The sequence below is a fragment of the Maylandia zebra genome, linkage group LG20 (assembly GCF_041146795.1).
Source record: "Maylandia zebra isolate NMK-2024a linkage group LG20, Mzebra_GT3a, whole genome shotgun sequence".
NCBI classification, from domain to species: Eukaryota; Metazoa; Chordata; class Actinopteri; order Cichliformes; family Cichlidae; genus Maylandia; species Maylandia zebra.
Genome location: NC_135186.1, coordinates 23,984,979 through 24,011,801, shown reverse-complemented (window position 1 = coordinate 24,011,801; position 26,823 = coordinate 23,984,979). Strand labels below are relative to the sequence as shown.

Sequence of the window (26,823 nt, the reverse complement as noted above, 5' to 3'; positions counted from 1 at the left end):
AACTCTTCTTTCAAATATTATTTTAATTGCATTGCTGAAGTTTGTGGGCTTTATAAAGGTATGTAGCACCACTGGAAGAATAAAGGTTGTTGGGCTTTACTACTTAATACGATGGAAGCACAGGACTTCCACAGCTAATTTGTAGAAAATGCCTGTAGAGAGATAAATGCATGCAGATAAATCCCTGTTCATTAATGTTCTGCACGTCACATAACGCCTGCAAAGTTTAGAGTGACCTCAGGAGATGCCTGCCTCCGCTCCTCACTGATCCCTCAGACAATCTGCACAACACGTCACCATTCTGAGAGGATTGCACTGCTAGGATTACACCATTTGGCATTTTTCTGGTTGGGAAAAAAAAGCTTAACCACATTGATTAGAGAAAAAAATGACGAAAGCAGATCAATTCAGGATATTTTGGGGCTGATTATGTTGTTGTGGGATTGATGCTGCTGAATCATAAATAGACGAAAGATTATTTGAGGACAAAGATTTCTTGCAGCAACACACTGTGCAGACCAAATGTTAATGTTATTGCTCTCTATCTGTGGCAGATTTCCAAACAAAAAATAAACATATTTAGTTTATTTGTTCACTGAAATTATTAGCTAAAGACCGATGGGCTAACACCCTGGCAAGGCGTCCATTCTTCCACAAGACGCAAGAATCACTGCTTTTATTTATGGAAGCTCGTTTCCACCACTAAAGGGAAAAAAAGGATCCATAACTCGAAATTTCGAGTTATTTTCTCGAAATTTCGACTTATTAACTCAAAATTTTGAGAAAGGTAACTCGAAATTTCAAGTTAGCGCTGCCAATCAGTAATCTACATGAATGACGTCAGTTCCTTGTTACCCAGAAGCTGAAGTCCTCAGGTACAAATGCTACAGCTAAGCTACCAGTATTAGCTGAAAAAATGATGAAATCCTCGTGTCATTAGCTAAATCACATTGCGTTACTATCGGCAAACGTACTCGCGAAAGCGCCATTTTGTTGCAATCCCGTTTTGAGAGAGCGTTACTCTGCGCCATATGCTTCCGGGTAACAAGAAAGTGACCTCATTCACGTAGATTACTGATTGGCAGAGCTAACTCGAAATTTCGAGTAATTAACTCAAAATTTTGAGAAAAGTAACTCGAAATTTCTAGTTAATAAGTCAAAATTTTGAGTTATGGATACTTGTTTTGTTTTTTTTGTGGCGGAAACAGGCTTTCATACTTATTGCTCAGATTTCACTCAGAGCATTTCTCTGGATTGTAGTGTTCATTTAAAGAATGTTTACATTCCCCCTCTACTCATAAAGAGCCCCATCAGCTTCATTTATGATGTGTTAATGTCTCAAGCTAGTCAACAAACAGGTTGTTAACATAAGATTCACAGTACTGATATTTATTTCAGATGTAAAATGATGTGATAGCTTGAAATAAACATACACTTGCATCCTGTTAGGTAGTTATGGTCATAACCATATTGGTTAGGATGATTGATCCTGTTGGTTGACTCCCACATACAGAAAGCATGGCTGTGGGCCTTTCTATGACTATTATCCTAATATCAGAATTTTAATCAGTGCTATGAAACTGCTTTGCTATGCTGATGCTTTTTACATTTTCATTGACGCAATTACTGCTGACCATGCAGTCCTTAGACTCCTGAACTACTTCTACTTGTTCATCTTTCAGTTGATCCTTCTAGAGGTTACAACAGCAGATCTCTAGCATCCTTGTCTGTCATACAAACATCATCATCATCCTTTTTGCATCCACATTGTTGCCCTTTCTGATGAAAGTCAGCAGCAGGAATACACTGGCGTGTAGTCTCATGACTGGGTTATATTCCCAAAGTCAAAACTTTAATTTGATAGCAAACTGGATTTATTTCTCCAGAATATGACAGTTTGTGAGCTCTCTTGACTTCTCACTGGATTTTATTCTAATTTATTTGTGTAATACAGCCAACCAAAGATAAAGCAGCGTGTCACTTTTGTTCTGAATCGTAAACAATCTTAAGGCCACATGAGCACCTTTTAGTATGCTCGTTTATTTTAATGTCACTGACATTTAAGGGAAAACCACAGATTTTGGCAATTTATCCATGTGCTGCTTATTATTACAGCCAACCACCTTTCTTTTATTTCTTTTTTTCATGTTTCTAGAGTTTTAGTTTAAGAGCCAAAACTGTCTCATGAAAATATTAGGAGAGCAAAAAAGAGATCCTTACTCATATCCTGAACATCATTTTAATTTATATTTATATGCAAAAAAAAAAGGATTTGTTGACCTGTTCCAGATTTACCATGCTAACTTCAGCTGTTTTTTGCCATCCAGCTCTTATTAGCTTTGCCTGTGGAGTGATAAATCATGATTGGATTGTTGCATCATCTACAATATACCAGCGTTACCAAAGAGAAATAGGATAGTTTTTCTTCAGTGATATATCATATCATATCATATCAACAATGCCTTCACATTCTTTTCCAGACAGCAGAGATAAAATATAAAAAGCAGAGAGTCTGTGCAGCCAAAAATTAAAGCAACCGTACTGAGCAAATATTTTTGCAACTTGGAAGTTGTCAGATTTTTCTCTCAAGCTCATTTTCTACAAACATTTCATCCAGAGAGCACAGCAGAGAGAAACTCCTTTTACAAGTCACTTGATACTTGTGTGAAAATGTGAAAGCCATACTGTTCAATAGTGACCCCTCTTTTTTATTAAATCCCTTCAGGCATATTTTCTAGAATCCCATATGCAAGGATCTGAGGTCATCTGGGGGACAAGTCCATGAAAACAAAAAAACATACGGCTTATAGCCATAGGCATGAAGAAAATGAAAAAGGTTTGAAACCAAATGGCTAACTTATGTGGCATCGCAGAGCCTGATTTTAACGAACGTGGGAAACTGCTTGTACTGTGCTACAGCTGCTGCATTAAACAGCAGTGTGTGCCAGCAGCAGCTCTGGACGCACGTGAAATTTGGCCTCCCTTGGAGAGATGGAACATACACAATTACACTATTAGCTTGGCCTTGCGCATAATTCATCAACTGGGCTTCTTTCTTGCCACTTCATCCCTCAGCCACTGTGAATAAATTCATTTTCAAAATCCCCCTTCATTCATTAAGATTCATTAAAGACTCTCAAGGACAAAGAAAAGGGGATGTTTTGCAGTCCCAGAGAGGCTGTATGTTCAGTAATTGCTCTCCCTTTGTTGAAATTGCGATTAGTACATCATGAAATTGGCAGCATATAATTTGTCATCAGTTACCACCATTAATAGAAAAAACACACAGTGATAAGAAATGAAATGGTCTAGATTATTTCCATATGCAGTCATTAGTGTAGTATCTAATAGTGGCAACAGCAGATAGCCTTTACTCAGTAAGGAATAACAATAATTTCAAACAAGGGAAAACATGTTCACTTACTATATGGTAAATGGCCAGTATTTGTATAGTGCTTTTACTAGTCCTGCCTAGGGACCCCAAGGCGCTTTACACACCCAGTCATCCACCCATTCACACACTGGTGGAGGCAAGCCACAGTTGTAGCCACAGCTGCCCTGGGGGAGACTGACAGAAGCGAGGCTGCCATATTGCGCCATCGGCTCTTCTGGCCAACACCAGTAGGCGGTAGGTGAAGTGTCTTGCCCAAGGACACAACGACCGAGACTGTCCGAGCCGGGGGTCGAACCGGCAACCTTCCGATTACAAGGCGAACTCCCAACTCTTGACCCACGGTCGCCCCACATTTAGCATTTACTATATGTAGGAGCAGGTTTCTACTGAACTTTGCAGCTTTGATCAAGCCTGCTGCTCTTCCCTTCAAAAAGGTTTTTATACAACTGCCTTATGTGAGGTAAGGGCATAGGTTAGGTTACAATAAGGTAACTGCTTGTTGTGATACAATAGGATCGGACAGAGGGCAGGCATATAAGGAAAATACTGGTCAGGATATGGTTTGACCCCAGAATAACGCTGTTACAGGAAAAATGATTCTATGTTTCTTTACCTTCTTTTAAATGTGCAAGCATGCCCTTTTGTCTATGGTTAGATTAGTTTAGAATTATCTTTTTAGACTTTCTCAGCAAAGACATACTGTTTTGGGACATATTGTTTTAGATTGTTTTATCTCTCACAGCTTTCTCCCAGCTCTCTGCTGACGAGACTAGCGCCACATATGGAGTTGTTTATTTTATCTGTTTTGTATTTTCTTATCCTGTTCTCACTGTCTTTCCTATAAAAAGTGCCCAGCCTCTGTACACGGTGTGAGTTGTTCTGAACAGCTTACCCGTGTGCACGTTAAAGCATAAAAAGTGATCTTGTCTCATTGTGTCTTTATTTCTCCTGGGTCTTTTACAGAGTTTTCCCCCAACATTTCTTGGTCCTTCGACAGCCGGAGCGCCTCCATCGTGTCCCATCTCCGTGACCAGTCCACGTTGTTCGTCTGTCGACAGCTCACACACCAGGTGTGTGATAAAAGTCCAAGAGCGTTTAAATTCGGGTCTTGGCCAACGTCTCAGAAAGCGACCCACGGTGGTGGGACCCGATCGAGGTGGACCAGACCCGGCGACACTGACCAGGTAGATAAAGACACACTGACACAATCTTGCGTAAAAGCGCATTTTGAATTCAGGGAATTTAAAATAGCGGAAGTAGCTCGTCGACTGGTAGCTCTGGGAGCTCGTCGACTGGTAGCGTAGCTCGTCGACTGGTAGCTTTGGAGCTCTGGGTAGCTCCCCCAGCTGGGTCTAGACTGGGTCTAGGGAGTAAGTAGCTCTGGGAGCTCCCCTTATCTTAAGGGTTCCGGTCGCGCGCGCGTCGAAGCTGTGAATGTGTGTGTGTGTGTGTGTATTGTTTTAATTAATGGAGCAAGCTGAATTTTCACGGTCCAATAAGAGACTGAGCTGCTCCTACTGTGTTTTTCTTTTACTGCTATTCACTGACGTGCTGGTGAGTTGAGAGAACGGTCGAGTTCCGTCTCGTAAAGTTCACACCGCTTTTGGAAATAGTCCGAAAGTAGAAGGGCGTGTGAGCAACCACTCTCGTCTCTAATACCAGCGAAGGTGATAGCAGCTGTATTGTGTATATATTACTTAAACAAAAAAAAAATACATAAATAAGATGGGTAATCAAGCAAGTGAAATTAAAACTCACTCCTGCTGACGAGCAGTGGTGAGAAAAGAAAAGTCCAGACGCCGGACAAAAACAGTGTCTGTAAACTGAGAGATTTAAGAAAACAAAATATAAACAGTCAGAAGAACATAACTCAACTGCCAGTTTAGTAAAACCAGAAGACGAGACACTGTGCAGTCCCCACAATCCTTTTAGTAAACCATCACTCACTCCTGCAGCCGCATCTGCAGCAACACCCATATCAGGAAGAACATAATAATCCCTTAAGTGAAAACTAGAGATCACAGTAGTTTTGTAGTAGTTTAAAAGGGTTGAAAACAGACCCCACTGAGTAGATATAAATAAAAAAAGTACGAAATAAAGATGAACAAAGGGAAAATTACAGTAGAAATTATCTTTAGAGTATTTGAAATTAATAATAGCAAGGATAACAACCTGTAAAGTGATATTAACAATGAAACACAGTTGGCATGATGACCATGCCCAGCATGTATAAAATGAATATAAAGCAAATAATTCACACGAAAATATTTTAATAACATAAATAAAGTATATTAAGGCTGTGTCATTGTTCAGCCAAGGACAGTGTGTGAAAAGGTAACTGTCTCCACCCTGGGAAAAGGATGATTCTGCAGGTCATCTGAAGCCCTTGATGGATACAAAATAAAATATAAATAATATATTATAATAGAACTGCCTGGTCCGCCATGCAACAGAGAGAACAAATGTGACCGCAGATTGGATGAATTCTAAATTATCTGTTTGCTGAATAAGATGATCCTAACTAACAAATTGGCTCAGGAGTAGTATAGTGGTACACACTGATAAAATATTATAATATGCTATTGCTGTTATATAAGACAAAGAGGATAATATTAACAATGACATAATATTAATATGAAGAGGCACCTTAATCGGTTATGATGTAAGGTGGATAATTGTTAAGCAGTAGTCTGCATCAAGCTTAAGGTTTGCTGAAACTCAGTGTAATGACATGTGAGATGAAGACAATACAGAGAATAACTAAACTAATGAAGTGCATAGAGGCACTTGACCAGCTTGAAACTTATCATCCTAGAATGACACATTGCACACCTATAATAACAACCAATAAGCAAAACCCTGTAGACAACAGCTAAAACTACAGGATTGAGAAGCTGAATTAAATATGTAGACACTGCTAAGCTGATGAGAATGTTCCACATTTTCTTTTCTTTTTATTTATTTGTTTCTTTTAGAGCAGAAGCTGCTGTAACACACCCAAAGAAAGACTCTAGGTCTGACCAACCGTCTCAGTCGTGGGCAAAAAGATGACAGTCAATAAAATTCTAAAAGATAATTTATTGACGAAAAATATATCAGGAGATAAAAGATAAAACAGTCCAGTGTCCCATTTATGAATTGTATAAAAACACACAGTCCCAAGGCCAGAGCCAGCTATGCCACACAGCCAAGTTGCACTCCACATGTTGCCTTTAACAGGGTTAGAAGTTGTCCTTGGAGACCCACCACCCTGCAAGCATATAGTCAGTGGTCACTCAAGCCTCTGCAACCCAGCTGCCTTTAGGCTGTGGCATATAATAGGCCCTGGACTGCACATAGAGACAAAACGACACACTTAATATAAAATTCATAGCGCAAAACCCATCCATCCCAAACATATCTGATTTCATCACATTACATACCTGCACAGAGAGACAAAACAAAACAGCAGTGTTTGTAGTGTGGGCTATATGTAGACCAGTGTATCAGTGCAATCAAGTACACCTGCCTCTAATTAGTCCAACCTCATTCCAGCCATTGGCTCACCAAAAATGTGACACACACACAAAACCACTCCCAACCCAGTGCAACTTCACACAATAATATGGAGCTGAATTAACACAGGCACATTAGTCTACCATATTAAAAGCTGCATGCTATTAAAAGCCAACATATGCAGACTTCTGCCTTGTTCGGATGGCAGCATTTTTTTTTTCTTTTTCTTTTGTGTCCTGACACGTTTATGTTTTTTGTTTTTGTTTGATTATTTTGTTGGTTTTGGAAACGAATTTAAACAAACTTGTGACAATACTTGAGAGTCACAGTGACACATAGTGATTAGGCATATGATTGAAAAATGCCTAGGTTTAGAGCTGTGAGCTATGCAAAGTTAAATATATATATATATATATATATATATATATATATATATATATATATATATATATATATATATATATATATATATATATATGTATAAATGGGAAACAACCCTAACTTGAAAGTTTGAAATGTGTGAGATCCATGAATTGTTTGAAAAACTAGAAATTATTCAAAACTGCCTTAAGTGAAAATGTAGGGTTGCATCTATTCTCCCAAACCAAGACAAACAAAAAAGAAGAAGCTTTCTGTAACTTCAAAATAAGGCTGACTGTTGACAATAGACTAAAACACTAATCCGCAGGTGGCTATCAGGAACAGAGAGGCGAGCAAAGTCACAAACACCAAGGCTGCAGACAGCCACGCAGAAACAGCAGATAACATAGAGACAACGCCTGCTAGAACCGTGGAGAGGAAGGTCACTTCCCACGAGATTGTAGGAGTAGAGGACAAATTAGTTGTAAAGTCAGCTTCAGGCCACACAACTGTACAACAATTAACTGCCCTTTTAGAACTAGTACACACAGCAAGTGGCCGCAGGTGCTTTATTAAATGCATATATGACCCGTCGTGTCCAGTAAATTTGCTAGGTAGAGACGCTCTGACAAAACTTAAGATAGCAGTCATGCCATTCTTTTCTGGTATTACACCTGAGTGCCAGAAACCGACCGAGTATCACAACATTCTGAGATTTAAACAAACTCCAGGCCCAGATCCACCTTATGATCAGCAAGTGTGGAAGCTAGGAGAACAGCATTTGACCTTACAGCACAGGCCGAAATTGTGTAGGTTACGCAGTAACCACAGATAGTAAAATAATAGAAGCAAAACCACTTTCTTCTTCATGTCCTGCACAGAGCGCTGAGCTGATAGCTGTGACACGCGAAAGCTAAATACACAAAGACAAACTAATAAACATACATACAGACAGCCAGTATGTTTTCTCTGCTGTGCATCATTTTGCAAAAAATTTGGCATAACAGAGGAATGATTACACCAACTGGCAAACCAGCATGCCAACCTCTTACAACGCCTACTGACTCTTTCATTACTACAGGCAACAATTTTGCTGACAGAGCAGCAAAATAGGCGGCACAAAAGACAAACATCACATTGATGGCAGTGAACACACATCAGATTCCACTGGATGTGTTGAAAAATGAACAAAAAGCAGCAAGCACAGCAGAGCAGGCAAAATGGCTAAAACACGGTGCAGTTCTGACAAACGACTTAATGATGTGTTATGGCAAGCCAGTGTTGCCAAAAAATTCCTCCACAAAATGGCGGCATTAGTGACTCATGGCTGTACGCATTTGTCAACGGGGGGACTGACCAGTATTGTCAACTCTCATTTCTACACTGTAAATTCTACACTGTAAATTTTGAAACCTCAGCAAAACAATTTGTCAGAACGTGCATGACGTGTCAAAAAAAATAATATAAAAGAGGCCGTTTTCCCACACCACCTTATCTTTTTCACACAATCCATATGGACTTTATTGAGCTAAATGAATGCCAAGGGTAAAAATACGCCCTAGTGGTTATAGATGTATTCTCAAAGTGGCCAGAAATCTACCCAGTGAAAAAGGCAGATACAATTTCAGTAGCAAAATGTATGTCTAAGTTGTAGGAAAATAAAGAGATGATTGTAAATAACGAAGAACGTAATGATGTCTATCAAGTGTCTTGCAGATCACAGCCCGGTGACTGGGTTCTGATCAAAGTGCTCCAAAGGAAAAACTGGAGCTTGCAAAATAGCGGAACGACCATCTTGCATCCATCAGAGCCAGTAAGTGAAGCCATCTAAAAACAGCTGACACAGGCTCGCCCAATTGTTGTGATCTCGCCCGGTGGAGGGGTCAGCTTTCCTGGCCGGGGGGTCTACTCGCGACAGGAGGGTGTGTCCCGTCGTCATGAGGTGGTGGCTCCTAATAACTGCAGCGGCCCTGACCCTGGCCAGGCTCCTCATCTTTGCTTCCGTGAGGGACAACAAGTCACGATATATGAAGAAAAGGCAGACACTGTATGACAAAGGACAGTACACCAAGTTTCCCCATGGCTACGCCACTAACTTCTGGTGGCAGTTTATGAACACTACAGCCCACTGGAATAATAAAACTGACTGCTATGCATGTACCCATATGCCCCTATCCTCACAGACGTCTGGCCTGTGGCCGTACAGCATACCTGAAGATCGCAGTTGGTGTCTGTTGGGCCTGGCAACACATCCAGGCTACGGTACTCTTTGGTCCAAGGCCAACTACAGCATCCCAGCAAAAGCAACCTGGAGGTCATCATCACCCACAAATGTGAACTGTTCCGGACAGACCTACCTACTGACCTGGCCCCAAGTCTCAGACCCACTGCCTGATGTAATTCTACTAAACAGACTGAACGCAGCGCAACTGCCAGTATGTGTGATGAACAATCGATCGCGGGCAGTGGGGGAGCTGCCTACTCACCTATCTACCGGATGATACTACAAACAAAGACTCAGTACCAGACAGGATGTGCACGGACGGCACCAAGCAGTAAAGGAACCAGAGTTTCGCATCTGAGGAGGAGTGAAATTCTTACAGAGCTTGATCCCCGGCATTGGAGCTGCCGAGGTGCGGGATCATGTGGAAATCAACCGATATGCTCTGCTACGACACATCAACTTGACTAAGACCCTGGGAACCGCCTTAGCAGGAGAACAGCAGGCCATCAGAACGATGGTGCTGCAGAACAGACTGACACTAGACCTGCTAACAGCATCACAAGGAGGAGTTTGCAAGCTGATCGGGGAAACATGTTGCACTTTTATCCCTGATGGATACGAAACTGGAGGAGACATTTATGAAGCTTTGCAGAATTTGACCATTCTGCAGAAATATGTCACTGACCACACACCTGGAGCAGCTACAGCACAAGGCTGGCTAGACTGGCTGGACTGGCTGTTCGGCGGTTCATGGCTGGCTGCTGTAGCAAAGCCGTTTGTCCTTTTAGGTCTCATCATGATAGCACTGCTCATATTAGTGTTGTGTGTGTTGCCATGCCTAAGAGTAATGATTTCAAAGATGATAACAACTACAATGACTGCTTATGTTGCCGTGCCTGAAGAAGACCAGCATCCCGTTGCAATTCTGTTAGAGGAGAACTTGTAATAACTGCTAATGAATGACGTGGTGATTAAAAATGACTTGTCAAGTGATCACGCACTGATTAAAACATTAGTAGGTTATGCAGGTTTTCAGTTTTAAACATAAAGTTTTTCATTTTAAATATAAAGTTTTCATCCTTGTATTTTTTTGAAGTTTTCATTTTACATATTAGGTTTTCATCATTTTTAAATACAAAGTTTTCATTTTAGTTTTCATCCTTTTATTTTTTGTAGTTTTCGTTTTAAAATATAAGGTTTTTATCCTTTATTTTTTGTAGTTTTAGTTTTATTATTTTTTCTTGTTTATTCCACTTGTTATTTCATTTACTATGATTTTCATTTACTATGTTTTTCTTTTTATTATTTTCTTTTGTTTTATTCTTTAGACCAAATGACTTCCATTTCTGCTATGCTGACATTTTGAAAATTAAAAAATTGCTTAAGATACTTAATAAATAACCTTCACAGACAATTGTTGTATACATTTAAAATAAGTTAAAACAGGAGGGAATGTTACAGGAAAAATGATTCTATGTTTCTTTACCTTCTTTTAAATGTGCAAGCATGCCCTTTTGTCTATGGTTAGATTAGTTTAGAATTATCTTTTTAGACTTTCTCAGCAAAGACATACTGTTTTGGGACATATTGTTTTAGATTGTTTTATCTCTCACAGCTTTCTCCCAGCTCTCTGCTGACGAGACTAGCGCCACATATGGAGTTGTTTATTTTATCTGTTTTGTATTTTCTTATCCTGTTCTCACTGTCTTTCCTATAAAAAGTGCCCAGCCTCTGTACACGGTGTGAGTTGTTCTGAACAGCTTACCCGTGTGCACGTTAAAGCATAAAAAGTGATCTTGTCTCATTGTGTCTTTATTTCTCCTGGGTCTTTTACAGAGTTTTCCCCCAACAAACGCCAACCCACAGCTTTACCAGTTTGCTTTACTCTCACCACTCCTGTAGTTTTATTGACCCAGAGCAGGAAGCCAGGTCATATTATTGACGCAGGCCTCTTGAAGCTGTGTGGTGCTTTTAGGGTTAGGGTTAGGGTGATAAATTGTAGGTGATAGCAGGCAGATGGTTTGAAGAAAAGGTCTAAAGATATTTTCCACCTTTGAATGGCTCCAGGTTGCTGACAAATTCAAAACACCTCTGTCATATATCCATCCTACAAACTGCTCCCAGAGCACCATATTAGTCATAAATCTGTAACGTAGGGCCAGTGCAGCTGATAGTACCAAAGGTAGCCTGCAAGCAATGAAGGAATTTTTCTCTCTCTTCATGAGCTGAACATCCTACATCCCTCCAATAAATAAATAAGCTAATTAATAAGCAGTTCTTATCGAATTTCCCAGAGGAACCCACCCGAGGGATTAATAAAGTTCTACCTTATCTTATCTTATCTTATCTTATCTTATCTTGTGAACGCAGCATGAACATGAACTGTCCCCTAGCTTCTTAATCAAAGCTTGCTTTAAGTGGCACCTATGGCCCATCGTTCAGTCTGTTCTGGCATTGTGCTCCTACTATTTGTGGACCACATTAATTTCCCGTGGTTGTTTGGCTGTTTAATGGTGACCCTACCCTACTGCTGTCTTGCTTTGGCTTATTTAATTGTGTTTTAGCTTGACAAAATATTTTAAGTTGTTCATCACATCTGTGTTTTATATTTTTAACTGAGCTGCCCTCTCTTCATTTATTTATCTGTTTTTTTTGTGAGTTTTTCTTTTAGAAGGTAGAGGGGCAAAGAGAGGCGAGGCTCTTAAATCTTTAAATCTTTCTGATGCTGTAGTTTTTTGTTTTTTTTAAATTAATTAGCCAAATAAATTATTAACTTTAATCTGCCATGCCTCGCTTCGCCAGTAATGAGCTTGTGTGCATTAATGATTGGTAACTACACTTATTAGGGTGATATTTCCTATGCTGAAATCCCTCAGGTGGTGTTGCTTGTCTCCTTTCTTCCAGTTTTTTTTATGCCAACCCCATCAGGTTCCCCCTCGTTCAGGTGCAAGACGATTTAGATGTCACCTCAGTACTTGGGTGACAGAGTTGACTGAAGCTAACAGTAGTAGGACAGGCCCTGTGCTTGATCAGGGAAAAAGTAAAAGTGGATTTCAACCCAGCTCTCTTTGGCCTTAATCTGCAGGATTAGGGCATCAGAAAGTTCACTACTACAGTGGGCTGAAGTCTGCATGCGTAGAAATGTGTTTGTATGTTTGCGTGAGAGTGTGCGTGCATACTTTCTTTGTAGAAAACATACGTTTAAATTGAATGTGCTTGCATGTTTTTGCACATCAACATAGGTGTGAAACAGTTGGTGAACTCTAGTATCCAGAGCCACATGTGAAGCAGCAGCAGCAGCAGGCAGAGGGACGGGAGGGGAGAGAGCTGCCCGTGGGTTAAGAGCTAAAGCCGCTTGGCCCAGATGAAGATGGCTCTCAGGCTCTCTGCCAGTCAAAGCCTAGCCAACAGCCCACTCTTACTGACAAGTCAGGGGAACGGCGGGACAGGTCACACGCACAATTTGTATATATTTACGGTATATAACAGGAAGTGCAAAGTACGATGCCTCAAGAATGATGCCTGTACTTGAAATGTAATTAAAGATTAAACATTTTATATGAAATATTGTTTAAATTACCTACTGGCTACCAAAAGGTGACAAACCCACAAAAAGTATCACCTAACTTTGCAGTTCCCATGATTTCCATAGAAGCCTTTTTTTGCCTTGGGTTTTACACCCCACAACTTTACTGCTTTGATTCATTTTCACAGCTTTCATCTGATCATTTTCAGCCACAGCAGGCGTCCATTTTCAAAGAACCACACGAAAAACACTCTGAACACCAGTTACTCTCACAGGGCCTGGCACCGAACAGCAGACAGGCGCTGTTAATGAATACAGCGACGCATTTAACGGCTAAGAAAAAAACGAATATCATCTCAAACCCCAATGGAGACCAAAACAGAGCTTAAAGAAAAGTAAATATTGGACCTAAACTCTACTTTGTTGCTCAAAGTGTAACTTAATCCAGGATGTTTCACTGCCATCTCTGATTGAAAGTTTTACTGTTTACTGCATTACTGATGGGAGTGGCTTTGTTCTCTCAGTACGCACAGCAGGAGTGACATCATAAAACCACTGGAGATCAGACTGGGCTGTCACAGTTTGAGTGCACCATTTATTTATCCACCTCCCCTTTCTGAAATGCTTTTGCACAAATATGTTATGCAAAGCTATTGCATAAATAGACAGTATAAAACATGTATATACAAAAGACACAAGATATAGCTACTGTGAGCCATTGGGCTTTATACTGCTTCAACCCCTTTGGATTGTAAAGTCCTGTTTTGAATCTTCAAGTTGAGTGTTGTCGTTGTCACCATCCTGGTCCAATTGTCGACTTTTTTCTAAGGAGAAGACTGCATGACATGTCTGACAGACACAGCAATGTCTGGTCAAATTCTCTAAATGCATTCATGAAACGAGCACTGCACCAAATACCTTCTTGCAAGTGCTTTGGCCTCTAGCAGACTGCTTTGGACACCCGTAGCTTGAATGGCCAACTTGTCTGGAGAATGTTCACCTTCAAAGTAAAACTTGCACCTTTTGAAATATGTTTGTTGCAGCAGTGAGGCACAGCTTTTACTCTGAAGGTAAATGTCTCCAGTGTGCAGAACCCTTTTTGAGGTTTTACTACCACAGATTAAATAGCGAGTCTTTTAGACAAGTTGGTGTCTTCTCTGAAAATGTGCCTGCGACAATCTGTTAGTAGCAAAAAGAGATCATAAAGATGGTTTTGCAAAGGATTTCATCTGGCAACAGTCAGCAACCTTCAGCAACGAGTCACCGACTGGGATCCACGTCTTTCCTTAGCGACCAGAAGACCTGTGTGACTGAGGCCTAAGTGTTTACAGAGCAGAGGGCTTTTTTTCCATAGACTTCTATATGATCATTTATTGCAATCAGCAGTTTCAACTGCTGATGGCTGCAAGTCCAACGCACTTTCATGTTGGTTTCATTTTTTAGACATGAAAGTTTCATCCATCTTTTATCATTTCTGTGTTTATAATCTAATATAACCCCATGTGTTTTAAGCATGCTCTCTCTCATGCTTGCAACATTATTATTCACTCCACCACTTGATTTTTCCAACATTCAAATTTTCTTTTTCTCATCTTTTAGTCATGGTGGAGTTTGATTTTTTTTTTTTTTCATTTAAATATCAGATGAGCCAGAGTGAACATGATGTAATGTGTAGCTGTTTTCTGGATACTGTTGTCAGGATCAAGTCTCTCTGAACATCTGCCAAACCTCAGAGATCATCTTACCAGAGTTGAACACACAGTTCACAGTGACATAATGTCAAGAGTACTTTAAAAAAAAAAAAGCCTTTCTCTCTTCATTTCATCCATTAAATGCCAGTTGTGTTTTTCGCCATGCCAGGCAGGTGGTGTGGATTAGTGATGCTCTCTAAATTTCAGTACAGGATATTATACACAGTTCAGATTAGAATATATCATCAATGAAGCCACAGATTTGGATTTTCTTTTTTACTTTTAACCATCAACATCATGCATTTTTTTGTTAGTGTCTTCCTTAATTGCTTCATTTTCACTGTGATTCTTTACATCACTCACTTTATCATTTGTATATTTTCTTGATTAGCTGTCATCCTTTTTTCCTCCTCTGCCACAACCAAGCCGTTCTATTCTTAAATATTTCTGTCTGCGGCCGTGTTATTTTGCATTCCTCAAAAAATTGTCATTTCGCTGAAACATGGAGTGACCACAGCATGATAATAGCAAACTGAAATGTGATTCCTAACCAGAAGGGCCCAGACTTGGTAAAGTTGGAATACATTTAAATATAATTGACATAAATGGTCTATTAGAGGTTAAAACATAAGTAGATAAACCTCTTAAAAAAGGGTGTTTTTATTACTACCCATACATTTCCTTAGACCATTTTCAGCAGAACAAAATATATAGAAAAACTTTTGCAATAGTATATCTTCCACAGTTTTCTAGGAGACAAAAAGTCTTTTGGCACCCTAGGATAGTTCAGCCTGTGTGGAAACAGATTTAAGTTTAGAGATATGCAAGTGCAGCCTGTAGCTCCCATACAAATAATGGGCTACGACCACATAGGTAAATATTTCAAAACGTTGCAAGGGGAACTGTAACAAAAGAGCAACAAACAGACAGTAATGCAATCTTGACTTCTGTCTAAAAAGAACATCAAAAGCAATGCTTAATCTCAGGAGGCAATACTTTGTCATCTGATGTGCATCCTCTCTGTCTCTCAATCCCTCTCCGTCCGTCTCTCTCGTGATGAGATGGATGATGATGACTGTGGGTGAGGGAGAGAAAAGGGAGGGAGGGAGAGAAGGATAATACCTTCTGAATACATGATGAATGTATTCATCAGGCTTAAACTGACTTGGGGGGGGGGGGGGGGGGGTGTGCAGAGACAGAGAGAGCATGCATGTGAGTGACACCGAGCACTATCATCAGCTCTACCCTGCGGCCGCTCTCAGTCTCTCTATCCTCTTCCCAAAGAGAGACAGAGGAAGTCACGCAAGTTAAAAGAATACACATACACAGCTTTCCTTTCTCTCGTGCAGCCAGAGGCAGGAGGACAGGAGCTGCGAGACGCACGAGTAAAGCGCAACTTGTCTTTGGCTGCTGCCCACTCAGAGCTTTTTACTCAGCAACAAGCTCAAGAGCGGTGCCGCTCAGTGCGCTCAGCCTGAAGAGGACAGAGGATGCTAAACAATATGACGGACTGCGAGGAGGGAGAGGGGGGACCCAACAGCCAGGGTGAGTGACGAAACCTGCTGCCGAGTGATGAGAAGGGAGTGTGTATGTGTGTGTGAGTGCGTGGACCTCGATGCATCAGTCTCAGCGTGGGTGCTGGAAGGGAACGCGCACATGTCAGTTAATGAAAGTTAGAGAAACAAAATGATGTTAATGCAGAAACGCATAAATCGGAGTCATTTGTTGTATTTGCATGAGACCTTTCAGATAGTAACTGTAATCTGAATAGGACTAAATTAAGTCCAAGTGGAGGTGTCTGAGATCAGTCTGCTACACCTTCACTTTGCTCTGATGCGTTTCACCTCCTGAATTTCATATGTAAACCTTCATCTGCTTAAATAGTTCAGAAATTTGCTTCTTTTTAGCTGATTGGCTGCTGCTTTTCGAAAAAAATAAAAAGGCTGGTTTAGTCAGAAGCTCAGTGATATATGTGACTCAAATGTGGTCCAATTCATCCTGCAACTGTAGATATATACAAAAGGTTCTACAAAAAATAAATGGTCCCAGAAGACTTGAGTGCAGCCAGAAAAAACAGCCTTTCTTTTCCCATCAGGAACATCTTACCCAGGGGGCAATGTCAGCCTTTCATAAGCTTGCAAGTGTATGTCTCTGAGTGTTTAAATGCAGACTGGGTTTTTATTTTAACATTTTCTATTTGCTGAAATGATTCATTTCCTTTTTTTTAAAAAATATGTTACCGGTACAAACACTACAAGAATGCTGACCACTGGTCACAGTTGGTATTTTTCCCCATTTTTGGACATTAATTATTCATGGCAATAATTTTAAGTTGCAGCCTTGGTTGTAACAATTTTTTCCCACTGTGTTTGTGTTCACGTGTGCACCGTCATCAGGGAGCCATCCACCAATTATGTATTAAATTATCTTTTTAATTATGTGAGGGTTTTTTAAATATTTGACAATATGTTAAGACTGTATCTGCGCCATTTGAGTTTCAGTCATTTAGACCTAAATTATCTTAGTGTGTTTTGATTATTTCCTTTAAATATGACACCTGTCATTTATACAGAGCAATATCACTGTGGCTCCTTATTTTGATGAATTCTGTTAATTTAATTTGGTATGGCCCTATTCAGAGTCTTTGTCTTAAATATACTTGTTCTTTTAAAAGTCACATAATGGGTTTTGTTAAACGATTATAGACAACAACCCTGATGTGTAATAGGAAGAAAATAACCCACATGAGGATTTCATTCTGATTTATACATCTGGGCTGATTTGGCACTCCACTCAAGGCCTGTTGCTTCAAAAGATTAGGGGAGAAAATTGGATTACAAGAAAAATGTAAATTACATTCATAACTCAAATTTTCATGTAAATAAATGCCTGTAAATGTGTTCCAAAGTAAATGTAATGAAATTATCTCAATTAAAGGAACTCAATATGGCTCCATTCAGAATTATAGTTATGACAGGTTTATTGTCAGTCAGCACGGTGGCACGGTGGTTAGCACTGTTGCCGCACAGCAAGAAGGTCCTGAGTTCAATTCCAACATCAGGCCGGGGTCTTTCTGTGTGGAGTTTGCATGTTCTCCCCGTGTTTGCGTGGGTTCCCTCCGGGTACTCCGGCTTCCTCCCACCGTCCAAAGACATGCAGCTTGTGGGGATAGGTTAATTGGATAATCCAAATTGTCACTAGGTATGAATGTGAGTGCGAATGGTTGTCTGTCCCTGTGTGTTGGCCCTGCGACAGACTGGCGACCTGTCCAGGGTGTACCCCGCCTCTCGCCCTATGACAGCTGGGATAGGCTCCAGCGCCCCCCGCGACCCTGAAAAGGATAAGCGGAAGCGAATGGATGGATGGAGGTTTATTGTCACTGATGCTTTAACATGTATGTACTCCTTAAATTATAGCTGATAATAAATAAAAGTAGACTGAAAATATTCACTTACGTAACGAGGCAAAACTCACAGAAGGTCTAAGCAAATATAAACAGACATCAACTGTCTCTCAACATTAACCGTAACATGACAGAACGACTATATTATCATTGTTATCTCTTACATATCGTTAAATTCTGTGTGTACTGCAATTGTTATCAAACCAGTCAAATCTTACTGCACCAGCAGGGTTTATAGCTACAGCCACCAAAGTGCTGTTTGCATCATCTGTAGCAGATGGCACAGGAGATAAATGAAGGTCAGAGGTTAGCATCTTACCATGAAACTCATAGACGAAAACTAATATAGATTGTAAACCTTTTAAAAAATAAAGCAAAGCTACGTAAAGCCACCATATTGTATCTTTGGATGGAACACACCAAAACCAGCAACCACAGACATACTGTTTAGTTCAGCTTCTGAGGAATAGATGTGAGTGTTTATTTGGCACTTTTTAGTGTGTGTTATTGCAGCTGAATGCTTTTTGTCTGTCTTTTTGTTTTTAGCTAACTGAAAGCCGTTTAATTGATTTTAAAGTTTTCCATAAAAGCAAGACTGCTAATCATCTCTGCCTCTGTCACCAGAACTGTTGGTTCATATCAGCTCATGGTGACTTCTATGACATCAGAATGACATCAAAATTCATTATTTGAAGGCCCTAACTGCTGTATCTGTAAAAAACAAACAAAAAAAACCATCTGAAATAAATAATCAGGGCAGCATCAAAGTCAGTCGGACTTGTTATGTGTAAGAATGCCAAAAATGCATCTAAATGTTGTTGAAATTGTTGATTTTTTTCCCCACTTTACTTATCTTAGAAATCTTCTTCTTTTCTGCAACACTTAGATGAAGTGCCAACACCCCCAGGGTTGAAACAAGGGTCTCGCAGCCAGCTGGTGGCCCTTATATCAATCACTGCATGTTACTGGCATTTATCACTTCCAACGCGGTCGTTCTGACTAAATTGCTTCTCTGAGCTGCTCCCACTGTCACTCTCTCAGGTGACTGATTACCAGCTGACACAACAAACCACACAAGACACAAATCGGTTGATTGTACTTAAAGGTGTGCGCTCGCATTTTTGCTAAATATGCCAATTTACAGTCAGAGCAAGATATTATAAACTGGCTCTGCATGAGTGGGTTTGTTTGAGAGAGTTCACAGCAGCATAGTTTGAGCACTTGCTGAAACAGTTTTATACCAGAGTGAAACATCAGTCTGATTTCATCCACTGACAGTTAACCCCGGGCACTATCGGCTCTGTGTTCGCTGCAGCTTACATTGCATCAGATTATATTTTCATTCGGCTGAGCCTTTTTTGAATTTCCCCTGTACTCTCAGTGGTCTAGGAGTCTGGCGAGCTCAGCAGGGGCACAGGGCTGCCAAGCCATCTCTGACTTATTGTTTGAAACTGTGTATCAGCATGTAAGTGGGCATCTTTCAGAAGGCAGACAAGCACCAAATTGTTATTGTGTTCCTTTGATATGTGTTATATTTGTTCTCCTGCACTAAGATTAATGCAAATCAGTCATGTCTGTAAGTGGTAGTCTTTGTTAACTAGCGATTTTTTATGTTTAGATGGGCATAAGTAATTTTGATCTGCTCCATTAGAGTGAATCTTAGCTACATATCTGCACTACAGTGCACTGATGGACTCAATCTGGTCACCTGGCACATTTGCACTGTTTCTCCCCTCCTTTATAGTGGACACAAGCAGCTATGAAATCGTATACATGGTATTATCTCATAGTGCTGCATTATATAAACCTGACCTCTTAATGCCATATGAAGGATTTTAATGTCGCTGCTTCCCTGAAATTTCACAGCTGCATCCTCAGCTGATTTACATTTTAATAAACAGAAAATAATCTCGCCATTTGGTTTGCCTTGTCAAACTTTGCAGATTAAAGCGGCTGTAATAACAAGGTGGTTACAAATGAAACAACTGAACAGTGAGCAACAGGTAGAAAGGCTATCTCGGGGATTTTCTGACATGCTGTCCTGCTCTGTTCTGTGACTGAGAAGAAGAAACAAAGGAGCACAGAAAAGTCCAAAAATCAGTTCTAGAGGTCTACCCGACCACAGGGCAAGACACAGTCAGGACATGACAACAAGATCTGGTGAGGTAGTAACTAACACAACGGAAGGACCGAAGGACAAGAGGGGAACACAAAAGGAACTAAACAATTAGTGATAATTTCGCAGATAAGTTACATTATTATTATGAATTATATTATTATGGCAATGATACAACATGCATGATTATGAAAAGTGACACATAATGAAAATGTTTGCCCTAGGTACTTTACATTTTGACTATAAAACATGCATAAGTAATTTTTTTCAACTATGCAAAACTATTATGCAACAAAATTGTGTTTTTTTGCAGAATAAATCAGCAATAAGATATAAGGCTGAAATTAAGCCTGAAAATCTCTCTCAATGTCTTCTACATTGTTATTATTACTATTAGAGAACCTTCACAGACATATTATTATTATTATTATTTAAGATTTTCCAATAATATAATTTTTTTATTATGTATTTTGATTTCCTAGAAACATCCCCACTTAAGTGTCCCGTGGCTGGATAGATTCATTTAGTTTTAAGCATTTGGAAAGACAAAGTTCTCTGTTGTCGTAAGAATATTTTCACTATTGTTAGGCCCTTCTGCTCAGTGACACCTACTTTCAACAACCACTGACTCACTGAAGCTTACTGAGACAACGACCTCAGAGGTCAACAGTAGGAGATCCAGAAACAGAGTGCCCGAAATGGAGAAAGCGAAGAAGCAATAGTGACACATCTCTTTTCTAATCCTCCCACTGAGCTACAACAACTTTCCCACCAAGTCATCTTAGATTGGAGATTATGAAATACAGAGTGGTCTAATCCTTTCTTCTCCATCATGTTCCTTCTCACAGCTCGCTCTCAGCAGTCCAGTCACATCACCCTGTCTGTGGAGGAATCTGAGAACATCCTTTACACAAACTCTCTATCACAATATATTATTGTAATGGTTTTGAGACAAAAAAAAACTGCTAGAAGTTAATTACATTTTATATATTCAATAATCTGCTGTTGGGTGGGGTGCCTTACAAATAAGATACTTACACGATACTTTAAAATGTAACAACAAGGGGGCCTTAACAAAGTATGGCATATGTGATGAGATACCAGTGAAAAATGTGTCTTAGAATTGCTACAAACTAGAGGTGCACCGGTTGACCATCACGGGATCTGAATCAGCGGATGATCAGCGTTTTTCACTGTGAGTGAAGACACAAAGTTTGTCAAGTAAACCGCAGGTGGTCCAGCAAGACTAATCAAACACTTAAAACCCGTCGTTGAGCTGAACATGGACATTTTAAAGAAGCTAACACAGGAAAAGTGGACGAAGCTAAAGCTATCAAGAGCTTTTGTCCCTGATACAAGTGAGCAGTCGAAGTGGTTACTAGGAAAATTTTGGAGATGAGTAAAAGAGAGAAGCGATCATTGTTCTGTTATCTGATGAACTTATAACTTTGTTTTGTTATATATACCTGTTGCACCTGCTTTTGTTTGGTAAGGTACAATATGTCAAGTAAAGCTGGGTGGACAGCAGCTCATTTTACGTTTATTACCTGTATTTCTTTCCAGTGGCAAAGAGCTTTCACTATCTTGTATGCATAAAAAAAAGAGTTTGTTGTCCTTGCATCTCTGAAAGAAACCAACTGCACCTTCTGTGTATTTTGAATATGGGGGTAACACTGGTGTTCGTGCATCACTGTGGCATTTCTCTGTCAGCCTACAGGTCACAGTGAGTGTCGTTTGTACATCACCTGGACAACTTGCATATTAGTGCAAGTGTGATAAAAATTAAACTCTATTCTTTTTTGTTTGACTTTGTCCAGAACAAAGTCTAATGGCTGAGATGCTACTTGCAGCTGTAAGATTATTATCCTCATTAACACTTTCCTGTTCTTCTTTAATCTGATTGAATTATTCATCTTTATTATTCGTTCTTGTCACTTATCAACTCCATTTGTTATAAAAAAAAATTATGCAGAAGTGCACTCTGACTCACACATTAGATCTCCTCATTTATCAACACCTGTTTTATGTCTGTGAACAGACATAAAGAAACGGGAGGGAAACAAATAAGACATCCTCCATGTAATATGATAAAATCATCCTCATTGACCTTCATACAAACTGAAGTGTTGTGGATGAATCATTTGATGTTCCCTTGCCGAGAAGAATAAACTAGCTGAGTGTTCAGATGAGTCATCCTTTTCTGGTTCAGCTTTTGATTTTCTTTTTCTGAAACTAGTAAGCTGAGGGCACAGTTAAGCAAAACGTTTCTTTAGAGCCTGTTCCACTGAGGTCATATGTGTGTTTTCCCACCTACCTTTACATCATTTTTTTCACCCTTTGTTTCTCAGCGTTCTCATTGTCACGCTTTCAGCTTCTGTGTGTTGATCTGCGAAGAGGAGTGATATGTAACAAATGAGGCACCCAGCTTAGGTGGAAACCTCAGACAGAGCGAGAATCAGAGGGTACATTTTGACAGTACTTTATATAAACATGCATCGTTCTACCTTTCTAATAGACAAAAAATTAATGTGAAACAATAGCAAAGTTAATTTTATTTCTGCTACAGTTGTCATTACTGCCTGCCCTGACAAAGCAACCTAAGGGTAGAAAGACCTGAACTGGGATAAAGAAATAGAAACCAGTTCTTATAAGAATGAAAGCTGTAACTGTTTATTTAAATGTCTCAACTGGTTTAAGACTGTTCAGCAACATGGCTCAGCCCAATAATACCACACTGGTGGGACACAGTCACTTACCACAAAGGATAAAATGACCAGACTTAATGGCCAGAATTAATGAAGCAGTTCTAGCTTCCTAAAACCAAACCAAACTGTTTTCTTGAGAACTATCGGAAAATTTTACTCAAACTTAAAAGTTCCGTCTTTTGCAAAATGCACTTTTTTTTACAGTTTCTCTCAAGAAATACGAGGGGCGATTAATACCACTATCACATCTAAGTGTAAATAAACAACCAGTTAATAGACAGCTATAGGAGGTAGTTGACTAATGGCACAGTGACAGAAAGTAAAACTGGGACACCAACCTCCTTGTGACTGGGAAAAAAAATCAGTGGTTACCACTTTTGATGACAAGGCAATTGCGCAGGTCGTCTGGTGGGATGTAACCTGTTTAAAAATAATGGGAGCCTGACTGCAATCACTTTCAGACAGACTGCCAAAGAAATGCAGACAGATTCCCAACAAGATCACTCTGCATCAGTATAGAGCGATTAATGCAACTCGTCTGCGTGGCATCTCCAACCCTTCTGCTTTCCAGCTGATTTGCTATATCCTTATATAAAAGCCAAACTGCAGAGCACCTATAACTTTTTGCAGTTAAATTGCTGTCTTGCAGGGACAATGTTACTATTTGGTTCTGAAATTCTGTCTCAAATTTGAATCTCTTTGTTTACAGATGGCAAAAGATTTGCAGCAGAGAGCGACAGATTTGCAGTTTTTGCTGATTTATCACAGATAATGGCCATATTATCACAAACAGATTGTATGTAATTGCCAGCTTGACCCCATTTAACTGCAAACTGATAGCAGACTGATAGCAGACTGACTCCGTCCTACTCCAGTTCGATTGCTGTCTTGATGCAACAAAGTCACAGATCTGGGCCCCATCTTCAAAGTAATTGTTTACAAGGCAACAAGATAACAAGCTCCCTGCACACGGTTGTGATATTACACTTAAATTGTTTGCAAAGATGGCAAGTCAGGTTAACAGTGCTGGTGTCTGAATTTGTTCCCTGTTGTACAGAGCATTGATGCCGTTTCCCTCTTTTCCCTCTTTGTGCTACGTTAAGTTAAAATATCACCAAGAAAGCAAATAATTGCATTTCCCCAAATGGCAAACTTGCTTTAATAAACACAGTAATCGTGATCCAACGAGTATATGGCTGGCTAGATAGATTTATACAACATATATAATACAACACTTTAGCATGTAGTGTCTGTATTCCTGTGCACGTTCTCACCATATTCGAATCTCTGGTGGCTTACATAAGTGTCAACAACCACATGAACATGGTGGTCTCATTAGCTGCAGAGTTATACTTGTATGTGTTGGAGGAGGAGATGTGTAAATGGATTTCAAATGCAACGAGATTGGTTTGTTCAACACAAAAAAGTTTTACATCTGGAAATTCTCAAGCTGGTGTGAGTGTTCTGTTTATACCTCCCTTATTTCTGTCAAAGTGTTAAGATCTGTTGACAAGTTGATAGAAGTTTGTGTATTTACATATATGTATCTTGGGACTCTTGCTTCTGAATTTAAAGCCAAGCAAACAATTGAGCTTAATGTAAACACATGAGGGGTTTTATGAGTTCAAGTACTCACTGCATATACAAGCTTACAATAGGCTCAGATGATTATTTTGGTGTCTATGCTGCTTAACAAGCTTTTTGTGATTCATCCATCCATTTATCCATCCATCGTTTTGCCTCATCCATTTGCTGGAACCTATCCCAACGATCATGTGGTGAGAGGTGGTGTAAACCCTGGATAGGTCTCCAATCTGCAGAGCCGACACTTTCGCTTTCACCGAGGCGTCACATTCACGCCTACAGGAATTTTAGAATTGCCAGTTAACCTAACATGCATGTCTTTGAACTGTGGGAGAAAGCCAGTGTACCATGAGGGATCCCACACAGCCATGGGGAGAGCATTCAATCGCTGCACAGAAAGGCTCCAGCCAGCCAGTGCACTCAAACCTTCTAGATGTGAGGCAAAGTTATCAGTTTTGCCAATATTTTATCAAACGAAGTGTAAATGCACAGTTATTACATGCAGTGAAGCATGAGAACCTGTACCAGGCAAAATATAAGTCAAGAGGTGAAATGAAACCAATGCTGTCTGCCCCACAGACTACACTGGAGCCATACTTGCCTTGTATTGGAAATTAAGCATTCATTTTGATGCCTGGCTGCTTTTGAGAAGCCAAATTCATGTACCTTATCATTTCACATGTTTAAATCACACTCTGAAGATCCTCCTGATAGTCCCTGTAATATCTTATTTCACTGACTTCCATTGGAGTAAATTGGCAGCAGTCTTTAATAAAGAAATAATAAAATAAATAAAGCGGAATGTTATATTATATGTGTGTGTGCCAGACAATGTACTACAAATTAAAAGCACTGAGGCAAGACGGCGAATGATCTTGTCTCACTTAGTACATATGAAATGGCATTCGGTGCCCACCCAAGAGAAGACAGGAGAAGAAGGGAAAGGTTCACTGATGTTTAAAATAAAAGTACAGTGGAAGGTTAACCTTTAACTATTATCAATTTTTAATAGAAATAATTTAATTTAATTCTATGTGCAACACAGTGACAGAGGCTCTCGGTGAGGAAACAGAGTTAAATGACACAAATAACTTCATGGAATTAGCTTTAAGTCCTTGGTTATAGCATGCGAGGTGAAAACGATGGAGGAATGTGTGTGTGTCTCATGTAATTGTGAGGCTGCTGTGCAGCTGATTGGTGCAGTTCTCTCACATGCAGAAGTTAATTTCTGCTTTTCTCTTTGGCCTTCAGCAGCTGCTGGATAATCCCCTTGAGCCTGTGTCCTATTAAGCTTTTAAAAGCCGGTATAAACTGTTCATTTTTTAATAACCATGTCACATCAAGGGTACAAATCTGCACCACCCACTGCCTTTCATCTGCACACTGTGGTCAAATTTCATCACAGCTCTGCTTGCTGCTCTGTAAATATAAGCATCTTCGTCTCCAACAACGTCATCTTTCTGATCAGATTATTTCTCATCGGTTAATCATATGTGTGTCACGTGTAGGCAGAAGGATTATAGAAAACATTCTGACTCCATTTGCCCTCAATGATTATAGATTGGTTGCATTAACATCTGAATGGAGGACAGAATGGAAGCGTGTCTGCAGTGATCAGGGCCCCTCAGGAGGCTGTGTAATTATTTCTTTCTCTTTACCCTGTACAGTGGCGACATCCAGTATAACTTTGATTTAAATTCTCAGGTGATGCTACAGTTTTTTGGTTTTTTCAGTGGTGAGAAGAAGATAAAGTACAGGGAACCAGTGGGCAGAGCACCAGATACCTGGCTGTTCACCACAAGTGTAACACTGAGCCTCTCTACAGGAAAAGACAGAGCATATTTTACTTCCCGATGAAGCTTAGATCATTTAATGTATACAGTAAAATGTTCACACCTGTTGTTAGACTGCTGGTGCAAGTTTCTTTGTAGCTATGGAAGCTTAACACACTGATTTTGAAGGCTGGCTCGCTGCTAGGGACTAACCTGAAGCCCCTACAGTTAGTTACTGAGCAAAAGATGTTGAACAAATCACTTGACATCCTGGACAACACCTCTTACCTCTTTCACAACCTTCTAGTCAACCAGAATGTCATTAGCGGGATTCTTCAACCCTGTAATAAGGACAGAGGAAATCTTTCATACCTCTCCAGTTTTGTTTTTTTTTTTGTTTGTTTTTTTTTGTGTCCCATTTGGATCTTTAGCCATCAGAATTGTTGTCTTAAGGCCAAGAAAGATGCCAAGCGGATTTATTTTACCAAGTGGATCATCATGGCCTTGCCATATTGGTCCATTTGATTGACCTTTATTATAATTATGAATTTAT

General features: G+C 39.8%; 1 protein-coding gene and 1 long non-coding RNA gene across 3 annotated transcripts in view; both read left to right on the top strand.

Annotated features, from left to right (window-relative positions):
* The first annotated feature begins 7,371 nt into the window (after nucleotides 1-7,371).
* Nucleotides 7,372-11,267, top strand: LOC143414339 (uncharacterized). Its single transcript, XR_013094873.1, has 2 exons — nucleotides 7,372-10,624; nucleotides 10,670-11,267. It is a non-coding gene; the product is annotated as an uncharacterized LOC143414339 (long non-coding RNA).
* Nucleotides 11,268-15,912: 4,645 nt separating this feature from the next.
* The window catches only part of LOC101469905 (solute carrier family 12 member 5), a 42,812-nt gene continuing 31,901 nt past the window's right edge, over nucleotides 15,913-26,823 (top strand). Inside the window, exon 1 of one of the 2 annotated variants that reach the window (XM_076878215.1) lies at nucleotides 15,913-16,235. In XM_076878215.1, the coding sequence (XP_076734330.1) occupies nucleotides 16,181-16,235 (55 nt within the window). In that variant the 5' untranslated portion in view covers nucleotides 15,913-16,180. The remainder of the gene's footprint in view (nucleotides 16,236-26,823) is intronic. The other variant, XM_076878214.1, reaches the window with a different exon arrangement.